Genomic DNA, 26566 nt, shown 5'->3' with positions numbered 1-26566 from the left:
CATAGAATCAATCTCATAGTTCGATTTCACTGCGTGGACCGACAGTATCACGTACTGTCCTATACGCACATGCACATTATCTGTGACAAAACAGGATGGACCCCGGGACTTACCCCTTCGTCGTCCAGCTGGATGTTGTCCACCGTGAGTGCCGCCGGTTTCGACACCGTCACGAAGTAGGCCCGCGGACCGAACGCCGCCGATTCCGACCAGTAGAGGGCTTTCGTGTACTGTCTCCCTCGGACGTCATAGCTGAAAAACGCAAGCAAGAGAGCAGAAAAAAAGGTATCAGTTAATTAGAAATTTAATAAATTCTCGTTTTAGGCCGCCCGGGAAAAGGTCTGGACGGTCGGTCTTCTCTCGTTCTGTGCGTCCAGTGGAGTCTAGATGATAGGGTGGGTTGGGGTGAGTTGAATTAGTAAGCAGAAAAGATTAAAGTACTTCTTTGGCAGTGTGAGAGAACGTTTAAATTTCTTTGGATGTTTTAAGGTTTGGAGCCTTAACAAGGCAATCGGTCATTATCACTCCTGAGAATTATAATAACAAAAAAACTCTAGCAAACCCAACCTTCCTCCACAAAATCAGCCTTCCAACAAGAGCCAGAAAAAAATCATTACTAGCTCCTGCTAAATGTAGCTCACGTTCAACGCAAAACGTAAAACTTTTAATTATCATCGCAGCATGTTTCATAATTCACTCAACGCTTTTTATCTTTTCGCGTGTTTTTGATTTTGCCACCGGTTTGTAGAACCCGCATCCAGCTAAACTGCGTCAACGGCCGCGACATAGATGTCGTTTTGTTCCGTCGACCACACAGTAAAACATTGTGTAAAATTGGAAGGTTTAATTTTGGCTGGTTGAATATTACCTCTTTTATGATGTAATTTTACCTCAATTTAGACTGGAAAAGATACATTACATCAGATTAGTGGTAAAATAACACATTTTTTTTCTGACATAAAAGATGTACCCCTTCCCAGATGAAATATTACCATGATTTTTTCACTGTGCAGCCAACGCTCCGGGACAAGAGCTGAGCTGATGGTGGGGATGGGTTATGGGAGGAATCTCGGTCGAACAAGCACCTTCTCGCCGATTGGTGTCGTGCTCGAGGGGGTTGTTCATAACAAGCGTTTTCTTTTTTGCCATGAGTGCGAAATTCACTTCACAATAAAAAAGGGATCATTGAATAAAACAATCCGAATAAAAAGTTACGTATTCCATGTGTGACCCCAGAAGACCACAAGGATAACACGCCCTAGTCACCATTCAGAATGACAAGTTAGGGTAGCTATAATTAGCCTGCTGGAGAGCTGCGAAGTGACAATCGTGCGTTGAATGAGCTGGTGATTGTCATTTGCCAGCCCATTATAACACTCTGGGCAACCGTTGAGGCGAGGGTAGGAGTAAAATTGTTGGAAAAATACCACGACTTATAAGTTGTGAGTTTAACCACAAAGTGTTTGAGATGATTTTTTCTGCTAATAGGGGAAATATACCCTTTCTAATCAAACACCAATCTTCGTCATATGGAGAGTTTGATGCTCGATTAAAGCTCCAAAAATACTATTTAGGCTATAAACTTACCAGAAACAGCACCGCCTCGAGTAAGCACGCAAATTTATGCCATTTACTGGCCAAAAAGATCAAATTTAATGCACATTTGATCATAATTACGATTTTGCGAGACCATTTCTCGTCATTTTGGTGGCACACACATCCACACGCAAGATAACCAGCTCCGTGGCTTAATGGTTACGGCTTCTGTCTCCCAAGCAGAAGGTTCAGGGATCTAAACCCGGTCGGTAGTTTTGAAATTTGGAATCAGGAATTTGAATATGAATAAAAACTCAAATGAAATCAGGTGGGATTCGAACTCACACCTTTGGATTGGTGGATTGGTTTACACTCTAGCAGTGAATTCCAGAGCAACATTTGAAAGGGGCGGTACGACATTGCTCTTACGGCCTTTCATTACACGCGTTTAAATGGGACGAAAGGCCGTAAGAGCAATGTCGTACCGCCCCTTTCAAATGTTGCTCCAGAATTGATCCGTAGTGTTGAAACATGTTATCTTCTCATATTAAATACGCGCTGATCCCTGATTTGCCTGACGGGATTGGAAGTCTAAATATAGATCGAGTTTCCTTCAGATGCTTGCTTCTATGTTTAGGCGGGGCCGAACAATGCCCAGCAACCTCGGAATTGGACCGCAAGGAGCTCTGTCATTCTGAAATGGGTCGTTGGAAGCAGCGCGAGGGCTGTCACCACCTAATACCCGGGACTGAGATAAGAGGGCTTTTGTTAATTTGATTTGGTTAACCGCGGTGGATTTTCTTGAAATAATTCGAACTGTCAAAAATCCACCAAAGCATCTAGGGGAAGGTGGGGCAAGACGACCATATGGGGCAAGAGGAACAATCACCCGTACGGCCGTAATTTTTACAATTTTGATTATTTCCGGTATGAGGAATTGTTGCTAGCAATGCAATTGGCTGATTCTACTACCACATAACCGCCAAAACGGCGTAAACGCCAAGGGGCATAAGATTAAATGAAGTTTTTTTCAAAACCTTTGTTTTCTTATAAAATTGGATGGTACAAAATAAGGCTTAGGGTTTGTTTTAAGGCTCATTTTATCAAAATGCTATTTTTCCTAGATCAGTTGTGTCCCTACCAATGATTTGCACCTATTATAAAGTATGATTTAACTTTTGGTTATTTTTGTAGAGAGCTTTTAAAAAATCTTGTTTAGGTGGGGCAAGTGTACCATATGGATTTTTAGTATGGAAAAAATTACGAATTGCTGCAACAACATATTTTATTGGGAAATAAATACATGAAAGTACTTAAAAACTGATAAACAATTGTTAAAAAAAAAGTCCATACAAAATATAGTGATATTATGAAAATTTACTATTTATCATCTAAGTAATTTTTTTTTTCGTAAAATCAATAAATTTTTTAGATAAATATTATTTTTTAATCTAAAAATGGGAGAAACTTTTCAAATACATTCTAATCTGATGTATCTAAGTGATAACAGTTCAATTGTTATCAAATTAATATGTTTTTTCATGCATTGTTCACCTTGCCCCAACGGGTTGTTCGTCTTTCCCCACTAGTTAAGTAGAACGTACGGAAAATCAAAAATTTTAAAATCAATTTTTTACATTAAAAAACAGAATTTTTTAAAAACTTGTTCTAACAAAGTCTTAGTCAAGACCTATAATAAGATGATTATAATAAAATCCGACAGATTTTTTTAACTTTTTACTGGGTTATAACGAGCATTTCCTTAGCTTGTTACACTTGCCCCACTTTCCCCTACCACATTGATCGCACAAAAATCTGTGGTAGAAAAGTATCCACCGGTAGATGCTTTGGTGGATTTTTGACAGTTCGAATTATTTCAAGAAAATCCACCGTGGTTAACCAAATCAAATTAACAAAAGCCCTAAGCTGTATCAGCATTCGGCGGCATATACACAACCTGATACAAATTATACTTTCCCATAATTTCGCTACCGGTTAGCGGGTATTGGATTGGACAACACACACACACACACACACACATCCACACGCAAGATCAGAGGTTAACTGCTTAACGAAAGTCGCCATCAATATCTTTTCACTTGCGCTAACGATTTCAAAGCGCTTAAGATATAAAATTGCTTCCAACTACCGGCAACATGTTCTTTTGCACATTAGTTAGTCACTCACTTGAAAAATAATCCCAAAAAATGTAAATAATTAGCAAGCGCCATCAAAAAACAAACGCGCTAAGTCTTTTGACGTTTCAATTTTGACCACCCATTCCAATCGAAGGCTGAAGAAAACCGAGCGAGAAGCGAAGGCAAATAAAGAACAAAGGATGGCCACCAACACCACCAACATGCTGGTGCAGCGCCTGTTGGAGTGAGCAAGTGCTGCCAGGAAACTTTCGCTATAAATGCTACTTTTCGTGAGTGTTCGCTTAAAATTTCATCAATTTTGGCAGCACTAAGCAGACTCAAAAGAGCGCTGGAAGATAAAAAGAACTAAGCTGAAAATAGAAAAATGGGCGTGGCCCACTGCACACGACTGATTAGAATGCATTTTTGAAATATTTTTTTTTAAATGCTAGTAAAAGGAATAACATAACTTTCAAAAAAAGTGAAAATAAACAGAAATGTTCACAAAAAGTTGCTCTACTCGCTGGTGTACTTGGTTTCAGTGAATTTCAAGGAACAATCCAGATTATCCAGCATCATTCAAACACGACCGCTTATTAGGCTTAAAATGGGCATATTTCCCAAAAAAATAATTTATTCAAGTTTAATTTTAATGTTATTTCCAATGAAGATGAACAAATCGTAAGTGTTTATTGCATTTTTTTCAAATAAATCAACCAAAAGCGTTACATTGAAAAAAAACAAACTTGAATCTCGTGCGCGCGCGCGCTTGTGTGTGTGTGTATGTGTGTGAGATAGAGAGAGAGAGATAGAGAGAGAGAGAGAGAGAGAGAGAGAGAGATCGAGAGAGAGAGAGAGTGTTTAACTAGATTGTTCACCACATAACGTAGTTAATTTATCGTTCCACATTCAAACCCGCAAAACGATCCGAGTTAACCCAGACAGTTTCCCTGACTCGGGACAGTCCTCCCAACAAGCTCCAGAAAGAATTACCGAAGCTCATTCAATTTTTGAGGGCCTCGTGGCGCGGTGGTTAGCGGCTTCGGCAGCCGATCCCTAAGTTGTTATGGGGCGCGGGTTTGATTCCCGTCTTATCCTCCTGGCCTCCAATCGGATGGGGAAGTAAAACGTCGGTCCATTTGCGTAGAAGAGTGTAACCGTTGGTCACATTTCTTGACGAAGGAAAGTATCACTTCAGTATTTTTATTACCATCTCACTACACTTAACAGTGGGATGGGGCAAATCTTTCAGTGTATGCGAAGCTGAAGCCCACCAATTTCCCGGTGGGGTGTCCTGACAGCGCAGCTGTTGACACATTGGGAATTGGTGGGAAAATGGACTCGGGAAAACGAAAAGGAAAGCTCGATCTGGGGAAGATCGGTCTCTTGTATTCAGGCTTCCGAGCGGACTGGTCGCGCTCCAAGTGGCGGTAGTCAAGCGCCCCCACAACGGCGGAACCCGGAGGTTCCACGAGTGCAAGTCCGTCTCGGATTGGTCGGCCTAGGCAGTGTGAGTCGCCTGCGCTTCTGCCTACGTCTAACCGTAGTAGGACCACCCCCGTCATCAACGCCAAGGACGACAGCTCTCAGGCCGCTGGTCTTAATCGTTAAGGAGAGTCCCCTCTCGGCAGCTCGAATCAGTGGACTCTGGGACTGCCGATTCGCCAACGAGGGAAGAAGCCTGCCCGACGAATCCAGCAACGCCCGCTGTGCGTCCAACCGACCCGGCACGAAGTCCGGAGACCACCGTACCGGCCGTGAAGGCCGTAGAACCGCTGCATCCGGCGCCGAAGAACGGACAACCGCTGCGCAGAACAAGCCACCGTCAGCCAGCAGAACAAGCCCCCCCCCCCTCCCCCCCCCCCACGAGCGGGCAGTTCCAGCCGCGGAGTGTGAGCGAAGGAGCTCCTCCGGCGGCGACCATCCGGGCACGAGAACCAGCTGAGCTGCGCGTTAAGAGTGCCTCAAACCACCTACACTTCACACAACCCACACCCACACCATACAAATCACCCAATAAAGTGCTGAAGTGGAATAGAAATCGTGTTTTTTCTGTGTGATGAAAGTCTAACTTGAATCTGCCTAGTAGTAATGCCGACCCTGAGTGATGAGTAGTCAGTAGCTTTGGTCTACGACTACTTGGGAAACGGTCTCAGCCCTGAAAAGGACTTGAGCTTGTAACCGACTGTTACAATTTCCTCAGGTTTTCTTCTTTTTAATGTGTAAATGTTATTTGTACCAGTATTTTCTATGGTCATTTGTGTTACATGTTAGTAGGGTTTAGCTTTTGAAAGCAATATACATCAATTTAATAAATAAATAAATAAATAAATAAATAAATAAATAAATAAATAAATAAATAAATAAATAAATAAATAAATAAATAAATAAATAAATAAATAAATAAATAAATAAATAAATAAATAAATAAATAAATAAATAAATAAATAAATAAATAAATAAATAAATAAATAAATAAATAAATAAATAAATAAATAAATAAATAAATAAATAAATAAATAAATAAATAAATAAATAAATAAATAAATAAATAAATAAATAAATAAATAAATAAATAAATAAATAAATAAATAAATAAATAAATAAATAAATAAATAAATAAATAAATAAATAAATAAATAAATAAATAAATAAATAAATAAATAAATAAATAAATAAATAAATAAATAAATAAATAAATAAATAAATAAATAAATAAATAAATAAATAAATAAATAAATAAATAAATAAATAAATAAATAAATAAATAAATAAATAAATAAATAAATAAATAAATAAATAAATAAATAAATAAATAAATAAATAAATAAATAAATAAATAAATAAATAAATAAATAAATAAATAAATAAATAAATAAATAAATAAATAAATAAATAAATAAATAAATAAATAAATAAATAAATAAATAAATAAATAAATAAATAAATAAATAAATAAATAAATAAATAAATAAATAAATAAATAAATATTGTTAAAAGTAGATTAGTAGGGTAGAGTCATGCAGGAGATTACTAATTGTTAACACACTGAACAACACAACGGGGTTACACACAGTGGGTACAACGCATCTGAGTAATTCTCGCTGAAAGTGGACCACTATTTACACAAGGTGCTCAAAAATCAAAAGCAATGTACTTTTCCAATAGCCCCCACCAAGTTATGAAAGAAACCATGTTTGGTTGGTTAAATTTGTCCTCACCTCGGCGCCACGAAGCTAAAACATTTTTTTTAATTGGTAATTTTTTGACTTAGGCGCGCCTACAAAATTGCTAATAACTTTGCAAAACTTCAATGAACCCTTGATGTTTAGGGGTGTTTTGGAAAGGAAATGAGCAGAGCTTTCGAATGCACTTGTCAGAAAAATACCGTTTCATACATTTTTTAGCCACAAAACACCAATGTATTTTTAAAAGTCATTTTTGAAGGCCGGCGCCCCGCTTTATCGAAAAACTGACAAATCCATTCGAAAGCTGAGACGATTTCACATAAAGGACCAATAAATCTAAGGTGTATGTTCCTCCTATCTTTTTTAATCTAATTTTGATTCTGCGAGCGCAGTGCTCCGTTCGCATTTCGGGCACCCAAAATGTTGCAATTTGCTTGCCCCATTTTAAGGTTTTGTCAAAAAATATAGGTGCTCACTTTTTAAATGATAGTTTATTGTCCAAGGGTCAAAATGCACTTTCGATAATTGACCAATATTTATGTTTTTGGGTTCTTCCAGGCAATTTAATGTCGAAAAATTGTTTTTTTTTACTTTTTTTTTGTAAAATACTCACTTACAATTGGGTGGATTTTTTTTTTCAGTAGAACTAATGAATGTAGCTTGTAGGAAATTTCACCACGAACATTTTTCTCTAAAAGAAAATGTAATTTCGATACTCCAGTGCCAAGATATTTTAGTTTTATCGATATTGAAGGGACCGTCGAGAGCGGGAGGTATCAAATTATAGAACGAAAAATCAAAGCAATCTGTTTGGAGGAACTGAAAAATTTATTGACAGCTGGAGCAATATTGATAACGAGAAGATCGACAGCCAGAGAATCACTGTAATTTCTCAGAATTAACAAGCACGGCCTATTATTTACATGCATGCGCCGTTTTGGAGGCCAGAATATGGTTTATTATAGTTATTTTGGTAGCTGAATTCGGATCTGGAATCAAATTTCAGATAAACAGTTAAATTTGGAGCCACGCCCAAAACTTATTTGCGGTAATATGCTGTAATTTTAATCGCTAGTGAAATCGGTCATTTTTCATCTTTCGCTCACCTTTAATTGATATTTTACTCACGGATTTTTTTATGGAGATTGTTTTTTTCAACTTTTGATTGTTTTGAGAGGCCTCGTGGCGCGGTGGTTAGCGGCTTCGGCTGCCGATCCCTAAGTGGCTATGGGGAATACACGCAAAAAATATTTGAGCGTGGTTAAAATATCACTGTTCACTGTTTATCTGAAATTTGATTCAAGATCCAAATTCAGTGACCAAAATAACTATAAGAAACCATACTCTGGCCTCCAAAACATATACCGCATGTAAATAATAGGCCGTGCTTGTTAATTCTGAGAAATTTGTAAAATTGGCACTTTTTTTTCTCACTTAAATTAAAATATCTTGGCACTGTAGTATCGAAATTACGTTTCTTTTAGAGAAAAATGTTCGTGGTGAAATTTCCTACAAGCTTCATTCATTAGTTCTACTGAAAAAAAAATCCACCCAATTGTAAGTGAGTATTTTACAAAAAAAAAAGTAAAAAAAACAATTTTTCGACATTAAATTGCCTGGAAGAACCCAAAAACATAAATATTGGTCAATTATCGAAAGTGCATTTTGACCCTTGGACAATAAACTATCATTTAAAAAGTGAGCACCTATATTTTTTGACAAAACCTTAAAATGGGGCAAGCAAATTGCAACATTTTGGGTGCCCGAAATGCGAACGGAGCGCTGCGCTCGCAGAATCAAAATTAGATTAAAAAAGATAGGAGGAACATACACCTTAGATTTATTGGTCCTTTATGTGAAATCGTCTCAGCTTTCGAATGGATTTGTCAGTTTTTCGATAAAGCGGGGCGCCGGCCTTCAAAAATGACTTTTAAAAATACATTGGTGTTTTGTGGCTGAAAAATTTATGAAACGGTATTTTTCTGACAAGTGCATTCGAAAGCTCTGCTCATTTCCTTTCCAAAACACTCCTAAACATCAAGGGTTCATTGAAGTTTTGCAAAGTTATTAGCAATTTTGTAGGCGCGCCTAAGTAAAAAAATTACCAATTAAAAAAAATGTTTTAGCTTCGTGGCGCCGAGGTGAGGACAAATTTAACCAACCAAACATGGTTTCTTTCATAACTTGGTGGGGGCTATTGGAAAAGTACATTGCTTTTGATTTTTGAGCACCTTGTGTAAATAGTGGTCCACTTTCAGCGAGAATTACTCATCTTCAACATCTCTCGCCCCCTTGGTGATGAGAAGGAGAAGTGGAAAGGGTATGGGGGTGGCACCTAAAGCCAAAAGGAGGGTTCGAGGACATGTTGAAGACCGCCACCGGTCACTTAGTCCCAGGCGTTCGTGTGCCCAACACCAAAAAGTTAAAGTGGAGTTTAAAGGTTTAAAGTCCAGTGAGAGAAGTGGATCCAGAACCTGTGTGTTAGATCCAGGTCAATCAGGTGAAACCATCGTCGGGGTGGTATCTTACGCTAACTTAACCTACTGACTAGAAATGGTTAGTACGGCTGGACTAATTCCCTGATTTCCTCCCAGGACCTTGTAAAAGACGTAAAATTTGTACGCGAGTGGTTGGTATCCGTGCCCTTGGAACCGCCATTTTGAGTTCCGACCGACGCGGTCGATCGGAACGGGCACACGAGTCGGCCCAGCCGGTGTGAATGCCGTGAAGCTTTCCGGTTGCGTCTTACCGTAAAAGACCTACCGCGCTCTGGCCTGCGGGCCATCATCGTTAAGGAGCGATCTCTCGGGCAAGAACTGCCCTAATTCCCAAGGAGAGACCCCTCTCCCTGCTGTCTCTCCGGCCTTGCCTGGACAGTGGGGATCGCGCCAATGAGGGAGGACGCCTTAATAAACCCAAAATCTACTCCACGCCACCCCGAACCCCCAATCCGACAATCCGGACCCTGTCGGTCCACCCAAGTTCGTGCACCGGAAGTGCGAGGCCACGTGTGCGGCCACTGCGTCGGCGAAGCCGGCCAGGATCTCGAGTTCCAGGCCGTTGTAGCAGTGGCGAGCGCTCGCCAAAACCTCCCATCCGCAGCAGAAAAAGAAATCGTCCAGCAGCAGCAGCAGCAGAAATCGTACCGGTACGTTCCCCAATAACCCCCCCCCCCACACACACACTTAACACGTCGTTTCAATAAAGATCCCCCCCCCTTAAGTTGCTTTAGTTTTCCTTCAATAAAATCTTGGTTTTCTTACATAATTAAAATAGTTTTTCTTGTCTGGTTAGAACAGTGACACAATTTCCCATAGCCCAAAAGTTCTGGTACGATTTGTCGTTGTTGCGCCATCACCCCGAGCCTAGTAGTACGCCGACCCTTGGGATTTTCCCGGAGTCTTGGCCTCCAAACTGAGAAGCTGGACAACCCCATAAGTGTCCAATCTGCCGTATAGCTGTTTTTGTATGACTTAAAATAAAGTAGTTATAAGCTAGCCTCAAACCCCTTGATACTGAAGGTCAGTTAGTTTCAAGAGGTTTTGAGTGACCCATCACTAGGGGGGTGCCCAGAATATGGGACTTTTTTCTTAAAACCACGCTCCACAAGCTGAAAATTGTTCCTTGACCTATTTTAGGACTCGAGGCCAAATATGAGCAGAATCGGTCAACATTTACCCATTGATACTCGAAGGTGAAGTTTGTATGGAAAAAATCGAAAAAATGTATGGAAAACCCAATTTTCTTACGGTTTGGTCTGCAGGGTGCGCAACTTTCATCCAAATATTCTCAAAAGTGAGATTATCATTGAAAATTTAATGCTCTACAGCTTTGTAGAACAAACCAAAGCTCTGAAACTCGATCCTGAAAAGTTATTAGCGATTTTAAAAAGTCAATTTTGTATGAAAAATCTTTTTTTAACCAACTTTAGGCTCGGGTATCAATGGGTTAACCTCAACCAATTTCGCTAAAAAATTTCACAAAAGCTTAAAATAACTCATTTTTCATGGGCACCCTACTCACCACACATAACCTTCGGACGCCTAGAAATGAGCAGAAACTTACAACAGAGACTACAAAAGACCCGGGGTTCGTTAAAGTGGATTGCTTTTCTTTTTTTTTATTCAGGTTTTGTAAAAATAACCTTTCACGGTGTATTTTTCCGAGAACATTAAGATAAACAATTCGGCAAGTCTGATATTTGGCACCATGAAAGAAGGGCTCTTTCCCGACATTTGGCGGGGTCCGGCGAAATATTTCGTCGGGGGGTCTAGAGCAACATTTTTTGAAGATTTTTTTTTCGATTTAATAGGATTTTTCTTCAGAAAAGTCGATGGAAATCGATGGGTTCATGTTCATATCCATCAAATTTCTTATGAATGTGCCTCAAGCGACTTTAAATTACATATTTGACCTCAAATCAAAAGTTTCCAACCCAAATTTACCAGATTTCTAGCTTTCTTTGAAATAACCCCAACATCCAAGCTGGAAACCTCAAAACGACCGAATAAAAATCTTTTCTTTGTACAATTTGTCATGAAAATACAGCAACAGATTGCCCGGATACAAATTCGAGCTTAAACCATTGCTAAACTTAGAGTATTTCAGCTATTTATTACCCAAAAGGTGACCAACATTATTTTTTCAATCCTCTGGTATACAACACTTAAATATTTTCTCCAAAATTTGTTGATTTAATTCCCATTCAAACGATGGACACTGCCTACTATGACATTTTTTAAGGATGAAAACATTTTGCTGAAACATAAAACTCATATAAAATTTTGATGAAATTTATGTAGGACGATCGAGGCACCCCTCGGTTCCAAACCCGAGGTCAAGAGAGAAAATTTTGTGCTGCTCTCGGCAGTTAGCACTCGACCGCGTACCGACGTAGACGTGCAATAAACCGCAGTTAATCGAACAAATAAAGCTACGTTTCTATTTTCCATTAATTCTAAACTCTTCCCTTTTCTACATGGGGGCTCGTCCGGGAAGCGAGTTAATGTGAAAATTACGCGAAGTGCGCGAAATCGTTACAAAATTCGCGAAAAAAGACTTTAAAAAGTGACGCCAGCCGAACGACAAGATGGCGACCGTCGTGGAGTTGTGTGAAAATTTCACCAAGATTGGCCTTGTGCGCGAGTGCGAAAGACTAGGCTTGCCGACGAACGGCAGCAAGAACGAGATGGCGCAACGAATCATCGATCATCAAGCGGCTGCAAACGGAGAGGACGACGATGATGACGGCAGCCAACGCGACGACGATGATGGTTCGGTCCACGACGAAAACGAGAGCGACGCTGATGAGAACGACGACTCACACGCCGACAGTGACGACGCCACCGTGAGAGGAAACGACGCGAACGATGAAAGAGAGGCACGACGAAACACACACCAACGACCGCAGGTGTATTCGTTTCGCGACATGGAAGAGAGCATCGAAAGTTTCGGTGCCGAAGACGGCGAAGATGTGAAAGTGTGGTTGCAGCAGCTCGAAACAGTTGCGGAGTCGGCTCGTTGGACTGGCGAGCATAAAATGATTATGCTTCGCAAGAAATTGACCGGCACGGCGCGTCGGTTTGTGTTCTCTCTTCGGGACGTCAGCAGCTACGCCAAGTTGAAAAAGGCGCTCATCGATGAGTTTGCTCCGTTCGTGCGGGCGAGCGACGTCCACCGCACACTGGGAAATCGGAAGAAGAAGCCGACGGAGACGACGCGAGACTACATCTACGAGATGCAGAGAATCGCGCTGGCCATTGACCTCGATGAGCCAAGCCTGTGTGAGTACATCGTGGATGGAATCACCGACGACGAGTTTCATCGCTCTCTGCTGTACGAGGCACAAACCATCCGCCACCTGAAGGAGAAGCTGCTGAACTACGAGAAGGTGACGAAGAACTCCCGCAAGAAGACGAAGCCGGACGAAAAGAGAGAGAAGCTGCGCACGGAGAACAAAGCAAGCGCCAAAAGTGACTCGAAGAAGCACTGCTTCAACTGCGGCGACGCCTCGCACGTCGCATCAGAGTGCCCACAGAAGAGCGACGGACCGAAATGCTTCAACTGCAACGCTTTTGGTCATCTGTCGAAGGATTGCCCGAAGAATAAGACGAAGCAGAAGGAGAAAAAAGTGAACGTGGTGGAGAAAGTGAACGGCGACAAACCGGGCATTTTGCTGAACCTGTTCGGGCGCGAGTTTTCGGCAATCGTCGACACGGGAGCAGAAATTTCGTTGATTCGGAAGGATCTGTGGACGGATCTCGCGGAGAACGGCGTCCAGATGAGAAAGTCGACGATGAAAGTGCGCGGATTCGGCGGTGACGTTCGTGTTGTGTGTGGTGAGGTTGCTCTCACAGCAACGATCGGTGAGGAAGAGTTCCCGATTCGCTTTTACGTCGTGCCAAACGAAGCGATCGACATGCAGGTGTTGATCGGCATGGACTTTCTCAGCGGCGTTGATTATTCGATCAGTCCGGGAGAAGTGCGTGTGAAGAAGTATCGGCCCAGCGACGCCGAACCGGCCGACGTCGACGTGAAGTGGATTCGTCGCGTTGCGGAGTACGTCGCGGAAGACGAGGTGACGGTACCGTACCAATACCGCGAAGAAGTGCTAGAACTCATTGAGAACTACACGCCGGAGAAGCCAGTGGTTGCCGCAAATCAGCTGACGATAACGTTGTCGGACAACGACGTTGTTTGTGAAAATCCGCGACGTCTGGCCCAGCTGGAGAAGGAAGTTGTGAAGAAGCAGATCAGTGAGTGGCTCGATGAGGGGATCATCCAGCAGTCAGAAAGTGAATACGCGAGTCCAGTCGTAGTGGTTCCGAAGAAGGACGGATCGTACCGTGTGTGTGTTGATTACCGGGAGATCAACAAGAAAGTAGTGCGCGATAAGTTCCCGATGCCGAACGTGGAAGAGCAGATCGACCAACTGTCCGAAGCCCGCGTGTACACAACGCTGGACCTGAAGAACTCGTACTTTCACGTGCCTGTCGAAGAGAAAAGCCGGAAGTACACAGCGTTTGTGACAAGTTGCGGGCAGTACGAGTTTTTGCGTGCGCCGTTCGGGTTGTGCACCAGTGGAAATGGATTTGGACGATTCATAAGTGTAGTGTTGAAAGAGTTCATCCACGACGGAAGTGTGATGGCGTTTGTGGACGACATCATAATTCCAACGGGATCCGAGGAAGATGGACTAAAAGTGCTAAAACGAGTGCTCGAAGTGGCTGCGAAGGCAGGGCTGCTATTCAACTGGAAGAAGTGTGTGTTCCTGCAACGTCGTGTGGAGTACCTCGGCTACACGATCTACGACGGCCGAGTGGAACCAGCACCAGCGAAGATCGAGAAGTTGAAGCAGTTCCCGCAGCCGACGACGGCGAAGCAGTTGCAGCGATTCTACGGGCTGGCCAGCTACTTCCGAAAGTTCGTTCCGTCGTTCGCTGGCATTGCCCGCCCCCTGTCCGATCTCCTGAAGAAGGATAAGTTTGCCCAGTTCGACGACGCCGCGGTTTACTCGTTCAACCGCATCAAAGAGATCCTGGCAAGCTACCCAGTGTTGAGGATCTTCCGACCGGACGGTGACGTGGAGGTGCACACAGACGCCAGCAAGACGGCCCTCGCTGGTATCCTGATGCAACGCGCAGAAGACGATGGCAAGTTCCACCCGTGCTATTACTTCAGCCGACTGACGAGTGGTGCGGAGAAGAATTACAATTCGTTCGAGTTGGAGGCGTTGGCTGTTGTCGAGTCGGTTAAGATGTTCCGTTGTTACTTGCTCGGCCGGCCATTCAAGATCATCACCGACTGTATGGCGTTCAAGGATGCGGTGAAAAAGAAGAAGCTCAACACACGGATCGCCAAGTACGTCGTTGCCCTGTCTGAGTTCCGGTACCTGATCGATCACCGCCCTGGAGAAAAGCTGCCACACGTTGATGCGCTGTCGAGAGCGGATGTTTTGGTTGTGTCTGCACCCATCGTCGCCAAAATCCGTGCAGCACAACAAGAGGATGACCGAGGCAAAGCTCTCCTGGCAGCGTTGCAGCAGAGCGATTCCGTCGACGGGTTCACCACGAGCAACGGTATTCTCTACGAAGGCGAGGCTGAATCGCGACGACTGTACGTGCCCGAGTCGATGGAAACGGAGATCATCCGGTCTGCTCACGAGCAAGGCCATTTCGGAGTCCGGAAGACGAAGGAGCGGATCAAGGCGGACTACTACATCTCTGGCTTGGAGGACAAGATTAAACGCTGCATCGCCACGTGTGTTCCCTGCATTGTCGGCGAGAAGAAACGAGGAAAGCCGGAAGGTGAGCTGTGTCCGATCCCGAAAGGAGACGTTCCGCTGGATACGCTGCACGTGGACCATCTAGGACCGATGCCCTCAACGAGGAAGTCGTACGGGTACATCCTAACAGTCATCGACGCTTTCACCAAGTTTGTTTGGCTGTTCGCGACGAAGTCAACCACCGCAGAGGAGGCCGTGAAGAAGTTACGGGTGATCACAGACACGTTCGGAAACCCACGACGGATCATCTGTGATCGGGGAGCAGCTTTCACGTCGGGATACTTCGCCAAGTTCTGCGACGAAGAAGGCATCGAGCTACACACGATTGTCACGGGGGTTCCTCGTGGCAACGGGCAAGTCGAACGAGTGCATCGCGTCATTATCCCGATGATCACCAAGTTGTCTGTGGACAACCCGGAGGAATGGTTCAAGCACGTCGCCGTGGTCCAAAAGTGTTTGAATAACAGCTGGCAGCGAGCGATCAACATGACCCCGTTCGAACTGTTGACCGGTGTTAAGATGCGAACCAAAGAAGACGCCGTGCTCCACGAGTTGCTGCTGAAGGAGGTCCAAGACAGTTTCACCGACGACCGGAACGAGTTGCGAATGGCGGCGCAGGAGAGCATCCAGAAGATGCAGGAGGAGAACCGGAAGTACTACAACCTACGCCGGAAGCCGTACGTGGAGTACAAGGTCGGCGATATGGTGGCTATCCCCAAGACACAGTTTGGAGTTGGCCAGAAGGTGAAGCCGCGATTCTTCGGACCGTACGAGATCATCGGTGTTCTGCCGAAAAACCGGTACGAGGTCAGGAAGCTGGACGACGAAACTGAAGGGCCGAAGAAGACGTCGACTGCAGGAGCCCGAGCATGGGTAAATAACAAGGGAAATGCGTAATAATACCTTTCTCTGGTATCAATACCAAATTTTGGTATTCCTGGACCCTTTAAAATTTGTCTTAAGGATTATGCAAGAGCAAAATGTGGTATCATACCAATTTAAGGTATTGTTTTGATATTGCAAAATTGCAGAATTTGTCAATGGTCGAACTCCACATTTTGGTATTCTTTTGGTATTACAGTATTTTATCAAATTCCTCTGCAACTATGGGAAAATTTTGACCAATTTTGACAAAATAATTAATTTCGCGCTAAAATGATGTCTCAAAGCAAATGCTTTAATTGAAAACCGGAAATTTCAAACTTGATTTTAAACATTTTTGATATATCCCCTACAGAAATGACTTGAAATTGTGGAAAATTTTCTAAGTCAGGATGGCACATTTTGGTATTAAAGTGTTTTATCAAATTCCTCTGAAACTATGGGAAAATTTTGACCAATTTTGACAAAATAATTAATTTTGCGCCAAAAAAAGGAAAGGTTTCATCAATTTTCTCTGAAACTATGGGAAATGTTTTAAAAAAATTTACGAGATAATGCATTTTGCGCTAAAATGACTTGAAACCCAAAAATGTTAAAGATGATTTAATAAATTTGTGTGATATACTCACTAATTATTTTTTCCAAAGGGTTGACAGTTCTCTAAGTCGGGATAACCAAATACTTTGAAAAACGAGTCAATCGACAGATTATTGAATTTTGTTGAATTTTAATTCAGTTTCATTTTAATAACACTTATTTTTCAATCTTGTTATTTTTCAGAAGCTTCAAGAACTTCAAGCACAGGCCATTCATCAATGACAAATGCATTCGGTGTGGTGAAGAATATCACTAAGAACAACATGGAATCATCAGGTGAGTAGATTTGGCTGTTGCATATGGATCATTTCCGTTTTTTCACTAACTGCAACTGTTGCACTAAAAATGGTATGAAAATACCAAATTTTGGTATTACTTGTGCAAATACCAGCGACCATAATGTGCTCTTGGTTGCCAAGTAATAGATGGTAAAATACCATGAAATCATACCAAACTCATGTATGTGGAAGACCACAGAAATACCAAAATATGATTTTCCAAGGGCGCGGGAATACCTAAAATTAAAACCATGACAATACCAAGTTTTGGTATTCAAGCAATGTTCAAAAATCCAGAAGACCTCAACTTGGTATTGAAATGATTTTATTTTGTGGTATTATTTTACCTTTGGAATAACATGGTATGGTATTGTTGTGCCCTTCCACATACAAGCTTTTGGTATGATTTCATGGTATTTTACCATCTATTACTGGGCAACCAAGGGCACATTTTGGTCGCTGTTATTTGCCCAAGTAATACCAAAATTTGGTATTCCCGTGTTATTTACCCCTGCTCGGGAGACCAGATCAAACCGTGGACACTTCCGGGCCGGAAGTGATGTCAGGAAAGGCCGTGTAGGACGATCGAGGCACCCCTCGGTTCCAAACCTGAGGTCAAGAGAGAAAATTTTGTGCTGCTCTCGGCAGTTAGCACTCGACCGCGTACCGACGTAGACGTGCAATAAACCGCAGTTAATCGAACAAATAAAGCTACGTTTCTATTTTCCATTAATTCTAAACTCTTCCCTTTTCTACATTTATTGAAATTATTTTATTAGACTCATAAAAAACTCAGTAGGCGGTGTTCATCGTTTGAATGGGAGTTACATCCACAAATTTTGGAGAAAGTCACTTTTTATTTTACGTTGCTGTATTTTCATGATAAATTGTACAAAGAAAAGATTTTTATTCGGTCGTTTTGCGGTTTCCAGCTTGGATGTTGGGGTTATTTCAATGAAAGATTTTGAAACTTTTGATTTAAGGTCAAATATGTAATTTAGAGTCACTTGAGGCACATTCATAAGAAATTTGATGGATATGAACATGAACCCATCGATTTCCATCGACTTTTCTGAAGAAAAGTCCTATTAAATCGAAAAAAAAATCTTCAAAAAATGTTGCTCTAGACCCCCCGACGAAATATTTCGCCGGACCCCGCCAAATGTCGGGAAAGAGCCCTTCTTTCATGGTGCCAAATATCAGACCTGCCGAATTTTTTTTATCTTAAGTTTGTTCTAGGAAACACACCGTGTTTAGACAAGCCGTGGCTGATATATCAATACAAAAAAAAATCAGGAGCACCAAATTCTACTCTATGAGTTAAAATCTCACAATCTATTTTCAAAATGTTTCAAATGGTACGAATGTCGCAAATTTCTAAAATAAATTCTGAATTGGCTTTAGAAAATTTACAGTTTTTAATATTTAATTTATCTCAGTTTAAAAAATATTAGAATTGGCATTGTGGGTGATTTGCACTTTTTTATACAAGTTTATAGGCCACAAAATACATCAGCTCACGGGCGACGATTAGACCACTGACCATACTTTGGCTATCCCTGATAGAATGTATTGGAACCACTTTACTTAAAAAGTTCTCACCATGTTCGACTCAAAAACAATTTTTCATCCAGCCTCACAAAAGTCAAAAAAGAAACCCACATCCAGCGAACCTTTCCCCCTGCACCTTACACGCTCCACAGGATTTCCCATTAAAATAAATTTTCCAGCACCTTTTTCCTGTCCACCATCTTTCACGCCGTTTCCACAAATCTTTGACGCTGCTCGTTTTGCAGGCTCTATCCCTCTTTCCCTCGGTTACTGTCCACCGGAGAAAATTTCTCCACTGACGCCCAAAAGGGCTGAGCATGGTCCATGCTGTCGGAATAGGATGTGGGATGGAATGCATGCTCGTATCACCGTGTCAAAGGTGGCATAAATTTTAACGGCTGTCGTGGGAAAGGGCTTGGAAACGAGAAAAAAAAACCCCTTAGGACAACACCTTTCCTGATGGTCCGCAAACACTCCAAGTGTTCTTTTTTTTGTCTGTTGTAAAGCTGCTTGTTCATACTTTTGGAGGTTGGGAACGAAATTATCACAAAAAAGTTCTAGTGAACAAATTAGCTTAATGTTTGATAAAAGTACGATAGCGTTATAAAATGTTTTCCAAGATAAAGTTTATTTTTAAAGTTATTTTGAAAATATTTAAAAAAACAAATTAAAAAACACAGCAATATTCAATATCATTTATAATAATACAAGCCTTACCCGAAAAACTTCGTCTTTTCCTTTTTTCGTTTGTTGACGTTTTTAGCTTTTTCCTTGTTCAGCCTCCTATTATCAAAATTAGATTTTACGCAACTTTTTCCATACAATCTGCAGATTTTCCGGAATCGGTTCCAGAGTGGCCAAAGTGGAAATTTCTTGGCGTAAGAACCTTCCTTGGGTTTATACGAACCCAACGCAACAAAGAGCGCCTCGATCCGACGCTCCGTATTGAACTGATTCGCGTTCGAACAAAACCGTCGATTTTTTTATATACAGCAATTCCATTTGAAATTTTTTCAAATTTTCCGCGTGGCGCGTCGAAAAACTCAGTTTTTATTTTCAAAAAATCATATTTTGGAAACGTACGGTTCGACATCCCCAATTTTTTGATATGTTACGTGAAATTTTCCGAGGAATCCGATAAAAATATTTTCAGACATAGGCTCTTTGGTCCAGACACGGTCAAAACGCCATTTTGAGTTTTCATACGACTTTTTCAATAGTTAAGCTAGATTTTTGGAACTTCTAACTATTTTTCTCAAATAGCCAAACTCATCACCTTTCTTTTGCGTCTAAGACAGCTAAAATCGGATGAAATGGCGCGGAGATATGATTTTTCGAAAAAAGTGTATTTTGCGAAAAATGACGAAAATTGCCATTTTTCGAACCACCCTAGCAAGATGTAGGTCACCCTAATGGCCAAAAAAAAAATACGAGTCTAATTATTTTGGCCGAGGAACAGCCAGAAAAATTTTGAGCCCGATTGGAGACCTTTTTTTTCGGTTTAGGCTCTTTTCAAATGGAATTGCTGTATATAGATAATGGATTTCACTCCATTTCCACAGCTGGACGGTCCCATGAAGTAACGGATAACTCATCTGCCGTTTTACGGCGATATGATGTTTACACCATCGAGGTGATTTTGCTGTAGACACGATTTTCTGTTTTTGTTCATTTTTTCAATTTAAAATGACTAATTCAAGGTCTGCTCTGTAGAAACTGTTAAAAAGTACAATGAAAATGTGGCCCCTACAAAATTTCTTGTTTTTTCCTATTCTCTACGATTTTAAACCACAAACATCATTTTGCCGAAAAAATAGCAATAAAAAATCACTACTTTTACTTCCCAATGATGTATGTATACATTGCTTGATCAAAGCTGGCTACTAGGCTGGCTATATTTTTGTGCCAGCTATTTTTACAGCTGAGCGGATCCCTTAATGCATCGTCCACGTGGATACTTTAAGAGGGGGGGGGGAGGGTATTAGGGAGCGTTCTTTTATTACGTAACAAAGTTGGGGGGAGGGGGGGTTGGAGGCCGTGTTACGCTCCATACAAAATTTTTAAAATTTTTATGGAAATTTTGTTACTAGTGGGGAGGGGGTCTAAAAATCCGTTTTTTTGCGTTACGTAATAAAAGAACGCTCCCTTAGCGATTGTCTACGCTCAATAAACACATTTTTTTGCATGAACAATTGTCCACAAGGGAGGTGGGTGGGTTTAGAATTTTCAAAAAAGTATCTACGTGGATGTGGATAAGGTGTCATCCATTTAGTACGTCACATTAAAATCAGCCAAAATTTACTCCACCCCCATTTGTCACGATTTCCCTATGCTTTTAACACGCAATGTCACGCTTACTCAAAACCCCCCTCTTCCCACAGAACGTGACGTACTTTATGGATGACGCCTATTGGACGTCCCCTAAGAATTAAATCGAAATAATGTAATAAAATATTGCCAAGTCTTGATTTGGTCCCAAAACCTTAAATCAACATTCAAACAGAATTGAATTTGACTTCTAGCAATTCTCAATGTATACATACATCATGATGAGTAGAATTGGCGTATACATCATTGTTTGTTTGCTTAATAAAATGGGCCCCAGCGCAGTTTTTTGAAAAATTCTTTCGTCAGGAGGTAGCTTTTAAGATTCTTTATCAGACTGTACAATAAAATTGAAAATGTCCAAAATGGCGTATACATCATATCGCCGTAAAACGGCAGTCATGACTGTGATCACATCACACTACGTGATGTTTCACTCTTCACCGAGACGAAGAGAAATGGGTGCATATAAAAGGTGACTGCAAGGAATAATTAGGAGCAGGCATAATTCATATCCACTATCCAGTCATCCACCCACCCTTTCTGGGTGAAAAATTGGATGTGTTTCCGCTAACCCAAGCAGCAGCCGGTTTCCTCATACGTTGTGTGTGTGTGAGAGAGTGGTGACAAATGATTTACATACGATTAAGCACCTGAATCTTTTATTAGCCTAAATGGTGTGACTCAGGTGAGCGCTTTGTGAAGGTGCGTGTAAAAGAGTTTTAAGGAAGCTTTGAACACTTAGAATTATTTATGTGTAAGACCTTTTGAAAAACTAATCACAAAGGATTGAGGGCTTAAAATATTCAAGTTATCAAACACTTTTAACTGTATTTATTTCACTTGTAGAATAATTCAACTGACTGACTTTTATATCAATACGCTAACCGCGTCGAAAACTATTACAGCAAAACTTTCAAGGCAAATTTCATAATATTGCTTAAGCTAATCAAGTTTCTCAACAAACCCTTCCCCGGCAAAGTTATGATGATCATGTTCGCAAAAAAAAAAGTGAAACTTTTCTCCAAACTCTCGTCGATTTACCTTTATCATCGAAGAAAGGATAGAAGGTCTGGTTGAAGAAATAAATTGAAGAGCAGAAAAGAAGGGAAAAAGTCATCCGGATGTCGTTGAGTATGACAGAGTGTGCGTGTGTGAGTGGGCGTATGTGTGCCGTTTTTTCGCAGATCCCATGTGGATTTGGAACTTTTGGGTGCGTTTGGGTGCCGTAGTGTGTGTACAGAAGAAAGCAGGCAAACCGAATGGATTATTGATATTAGATTGTCAATTTCAAACATAAATAGGTACATTCTTGCCTTCATCCCAAGCTTTCTCGAGTGAAAAGCAGTTCGGTGAGTTCTTATACGGGTGTGTGGGTGTATGTGTGTTTGCTGCAAGAATAAATTGGATTGAACGGAAAGTTTCCCTCGGTGGGACGAAAAAAAGATTCCATTTTTCGTGTGGACTGTAAACGATCTTTTTCTTTGGAAAACCTCCGAAATAAAAGATGTGATGTGAGAAAGGGGTCCACTTTTCACAATTCACATCGGAAAAGGACGTCGGCCGGAAGGGTTTTACTGTTCGTGATATTGAATAGGTTCCTTTGGTATTTGATTTCCCAAGAATAGACCCATTCGTCCGGTTCATGCGTTTAATTTCCTTCATTTACGAATCAAAGCGACACGAAAGGCATTCCACTGTGAAATCAGCACCGTGGATAATTCGATGCCCATGAGCGATTTCAGCACAATTGGTCGTCCCTTTCGGCGTACCTGTTGCGATTCGTTACTTTGTGAAAATATAAATCCGGCAGCTGCCATTCCCCGAATCCGCATCGTTCATTTCAATCAATGTGAACCAATTTTAAGTAAACGAGTTTCCAGCAAACGTATCTGTTTCTGTGTCGTAATCCTGGAATCCCTCCCCCCGCAAGCAACCATGCCACACGATGTACGAAACGGGAAAAACAGCCGCAGATTGGATTTGCGGTGATGATGTGATTCATTTCACTGTCATTTGTGAAGTTCCAACAACGACGATTGTGAAGCCGTTTGTTCCTTTCAACTGTTGCAATAATCATCACATGATCTTTTAATCCAGAGTATCCCTGACGGACGTGAAAACATACTGATAAATAAACAAAAAAAAACTCGTTCTGGAAATTTTATCATTGAGTTGATATTTTTCAGCGTAACTAGCAAAGTTATGCAATTCATATGATTTAATTTAACAGAAAGCAACATTTTCTCCGATTTTTTTTTTACAAGCTACTGGAATTAAATCAAAAGGATATATATTGCAAAAACCAAAATTTGACTTTCACCTCCCATTACTGGATTGACTTAAACGGGTTTACTAACCCGAGCATGGGTAAATAACAAGGGAAATGCGTAATAATACCTTTCTCTGGTATCAATACCAAATTTTGGTATTCCTGGACCCTTTAAAATTTGTCTTAAGGATTATGCAAGAGCAAAATGTGCTATTATACCAATTTATTGTTTTGATATTGCAAAATTGCTGAATTTGTCAATGGTCGAACACCACATTTTGATATTCTTTTGGTATTACAGTGTTTTATCAAATTCCTCTGAAACTATGAGAAAATTTTGACCAATTTTGACAAAATAATTAATTTTGCGCTAAAATGATGTCTCAAAGCGAATGCTTTCGTTGAAAACCAAAAATTTCAAACTTGATTTCAAACATTTTTGATATACCCCCTAAAGAAATGACTTGAAATTGTGGAAAATTTTCTAAGTCAGGATGGCACATTTTGGTATTATTTTGGTATTGAAAGGTTTCATCAAATTCCTCTGAAACTATGGTAAATTTTTTTCATAAATTTTGGTGAGATAATTTTTTTTGCGCTAAAATGACTTGAAACCCAAAAATGTTAAAGCTGATTTTCATTTTTTTTATATACCCACTAAGATTTTTTTTTAAACTTTGAAATTTCTCTAAGTTGGGATAACCAAATACTTTGAAAAACGAGTTAATCGACAGATTATTGAATTTTGGTGAATTTCAATCCAGTTTCATTGAAATAACACTAATTTTTCAATCTTTTAATTTTTTAGAATCTTCAAGAACTTCAAGCACAGGCCGTTCATCAATGACAAATGCATTCGATGTGGTGAAGAATATCACTAAGAACAACATGGAATCATCAGGTGAGTAGATTTGGCTGTTGCATATGGATCATTTCCGTTTTTTCACTAACTGCAACTGTTGCACTAAAAATGGTATGAAAATACCAAATTTTGGTATTTCTTGTGCAAATACCAGCGACCAAAATGTGCTCTTGGTTGCCCAGTAATAGATGGTAAAATACCATCAAATCATACCAAAATCATGTATATGGAAAACCACAGGAATATCAAAACCTGATTTCCCAAGGGCGCGGGAATACCTAAAAATAAAATCATGGCAATACCAAGTTTTGGTATTCAAGCAATGTTCAAAAATCCAGAAGACCTCAACTTGGTATTGAAATGGTTTTATTTTGAGGTATTATTTTACCCTTGGAATAACATGGTTTGGTATTGTTGTGCCCTTCCACATACAAGACTTTGGTATGATTTCATGGTATTTTACCATCTATTACTGGGCAACCAAGGGCACATTTTGGTCCCTGTTATTTGCCCAAGTAATACCAAAATTTGGTATTCCCGTGTTATTTACCCCTACTCGGGAAGCTTAAATCTTGAAATTGGACGTAATTGAAAGCAACAGTGGCTAGCCTAAGCATTTTTAATTTTAATGGGATTGAATAACAAAACATAAAAAAGTCTTTTCCAAATAAATGCTCCAGAAATCTATGGCATGTCATTGAAATCAGTAAAACAATTTAATTATAAATAAAGGTAGAATATTTGCAAAACTATTTATGCCGATGCCAAACTTTTTGAAGCAATCGATTCTTATACTATCGCTAACAAGCGTTCCAATTTCAAGTTATTTGGTTGCACAAATTAAAAGATACAGTAAATAATGTAAACAAAAAACCTAAAAAGCACAGGTCACAAGTGTGTTTTGAAACGGAAAATGTACTACGTGTGACAAATGTGCACAGAATTCCAATACATACTAAAATAAGCCTTATCAATAGTTTAACCAACTTACTCAGTATATTGAAAAAAAAACAAAGTATGGAATTGCTTTCAAAAATGTGTATCAACATAAATTTGTGAAAAAGTTGAAAACGTTCCATATGATATACAATTCAGGTTCAATGTTTTAAAAACTCACTCCAGACCGTTTCCCGTCGCACAACTGATCCATATTTCAGCGGAGACCCCACCACACTACTCACCTGTACAGTGGTTTTCCGGCACTCTCCCGGAACCACAGCACCATGTAGACGCGATCGTTCTGCTCGTCCGGGGTGATGTCACACGGCAGCGTTGCCGTCCGGCCGAGCACAGCTTCCACCGTCGTCGTTGACACTGTAAGGACAGAAGAAGAAAAGAACTGTCAGCTTGTGGGGGAGGGAAAATTTGTTAAATTGACTGATCCTCAGAGAGATGGCACATCATGATGGTCGGTGCTCTTTCGTGATGCAAACCATTTTGTGTCACAAAAAGTGGACAGTTCATCCCGGTAGACACGCTGGTGGAATGGGTAGCCGCTGCCTGAACTGCAAGCACCACTCTCTCTGCCTGGCAATCAATAACTTCTTGATGGGGGATCGAAATTTGCGTGACAAATGATGCCTCGGCAGTGGTGACACTGGGGAAATGTGACCGAAAATCAATAATGAACCCAGTTTTGGGCAAAGTTTTGATGCTGACCGATGAGCTGTGTAGATGTTCCGGGAATTTTGCTGAATCAGCTGCAATGTGTTGCGAAAACTTAATTTTGCAGTTTGTCTTTGCCTTACTTTCAATTATGAGTGACATTGTTCTTGTAACTTTACTGCGTCGTGCCCAAATAGATTGACTCCTTCATAACGCACAGCACTCAACCTCAAGCCTCAACTGAAAGTTGAGACTAATTGCTATTCAATCGGAAAATTAAAATAAACGAGCCATTAGTGGTTGGTTACGGCGGTTGGAGGTTAGGGCTCTCGGAAAACCCGGAGCAAAAAGGTTTGTCCAATAATAATTAATTTAACCGTGATTGTAATCGATCTGGAAAATTCATTCAGCGCTGATTGAATATTTTATCAGTCGAGCGCACACAGTAAATGGATAATTGGATGATATTTTCCTATCGCATGCGGAAGTCAATTAAGTCGTGGCGTGGTTAAATGCAACCGAATCTTTTTGAGGCTTTCTTATTGGGGAATGTGTATCCGCTTGGTCACGGTATTTATGATATGTGATTTGGTTTTGATTTGCAACGCTTTTAAGGACACCAGAATTCCAGTAAAAAATCGTTTGACAGATTAACCTTATACATTGATGAAGACAGATTTAAAAAATACTTAAGAAATTCCATAAATAACAGCTACAGTCCAGACTCGATTATCCGAAGGCCTTGGCAAAATTTCACTTCCGATAATCGAAACTTCGGAAAATCTAATCACGATTTTTTTTTATTGTTGTCTTATTTTTGATTGTTTTTTTCGTTTTTTCATAGCGGCCAAAATGGCGATGATTAAATATTGAAAAAATGCATGTTTTGATTTTACAGGTGATCAACCACTCAATTTTGTCAAAATTGGGGTCACAGAACTCGAATTTGATGTTTAAAATAAGAAAATAAAAAAAAACGAAAAAAAAATTGTTCGTGATTCGATTATCCGAAGTCCCATACAAACTTCGGATAATCGAGGCTTCGGAT

At 40.6% G+C, this 26566-nt stretch overlaps 1 protein-coding gene across 1 annotated transcript in view; it reads right to left on the bottom strand.

The window, feature by feature from the left end:
• Positions 1–26566, bottom strand: part of LOC120422133 (uncharacterized) — a 464835-nt gene that overhangs the window by 237210 nt on the left and 201059 nt on the right. Inside the window, exons 2-3 of the mRNA XM_039585507.2 lie at positions 25095–25227; positions 114–252 (exon numbers count right to left, since the gene is read on the bottom strand). Coding sequence (XP_039441441.1) covers positions 114–252; positions 25095–25227 — 272 coding nt within the window. The remainder of the gene's footprint in view (positions 1–113; positions 253–25094; positions 25228–26566) is intronic.

Source organism: Culex pipiens, chromosome 1, assembly GCF_016801865.2.
Source record: "Culex pipiens pallens isolate TS chromosome 1, TS_CPP_V2, whole genome shotgun sequence".
NCBI lineage: Eukaryota > Metazoa > Arthropoda > Insecta > Diptera > Culicidae > Culex > Culex pipiens.
The sequence above is the reverse complement of the archived record's forward strand: the minus strand, read 5'-3'. Positions and strand labels throughout refer to the sequence as shown.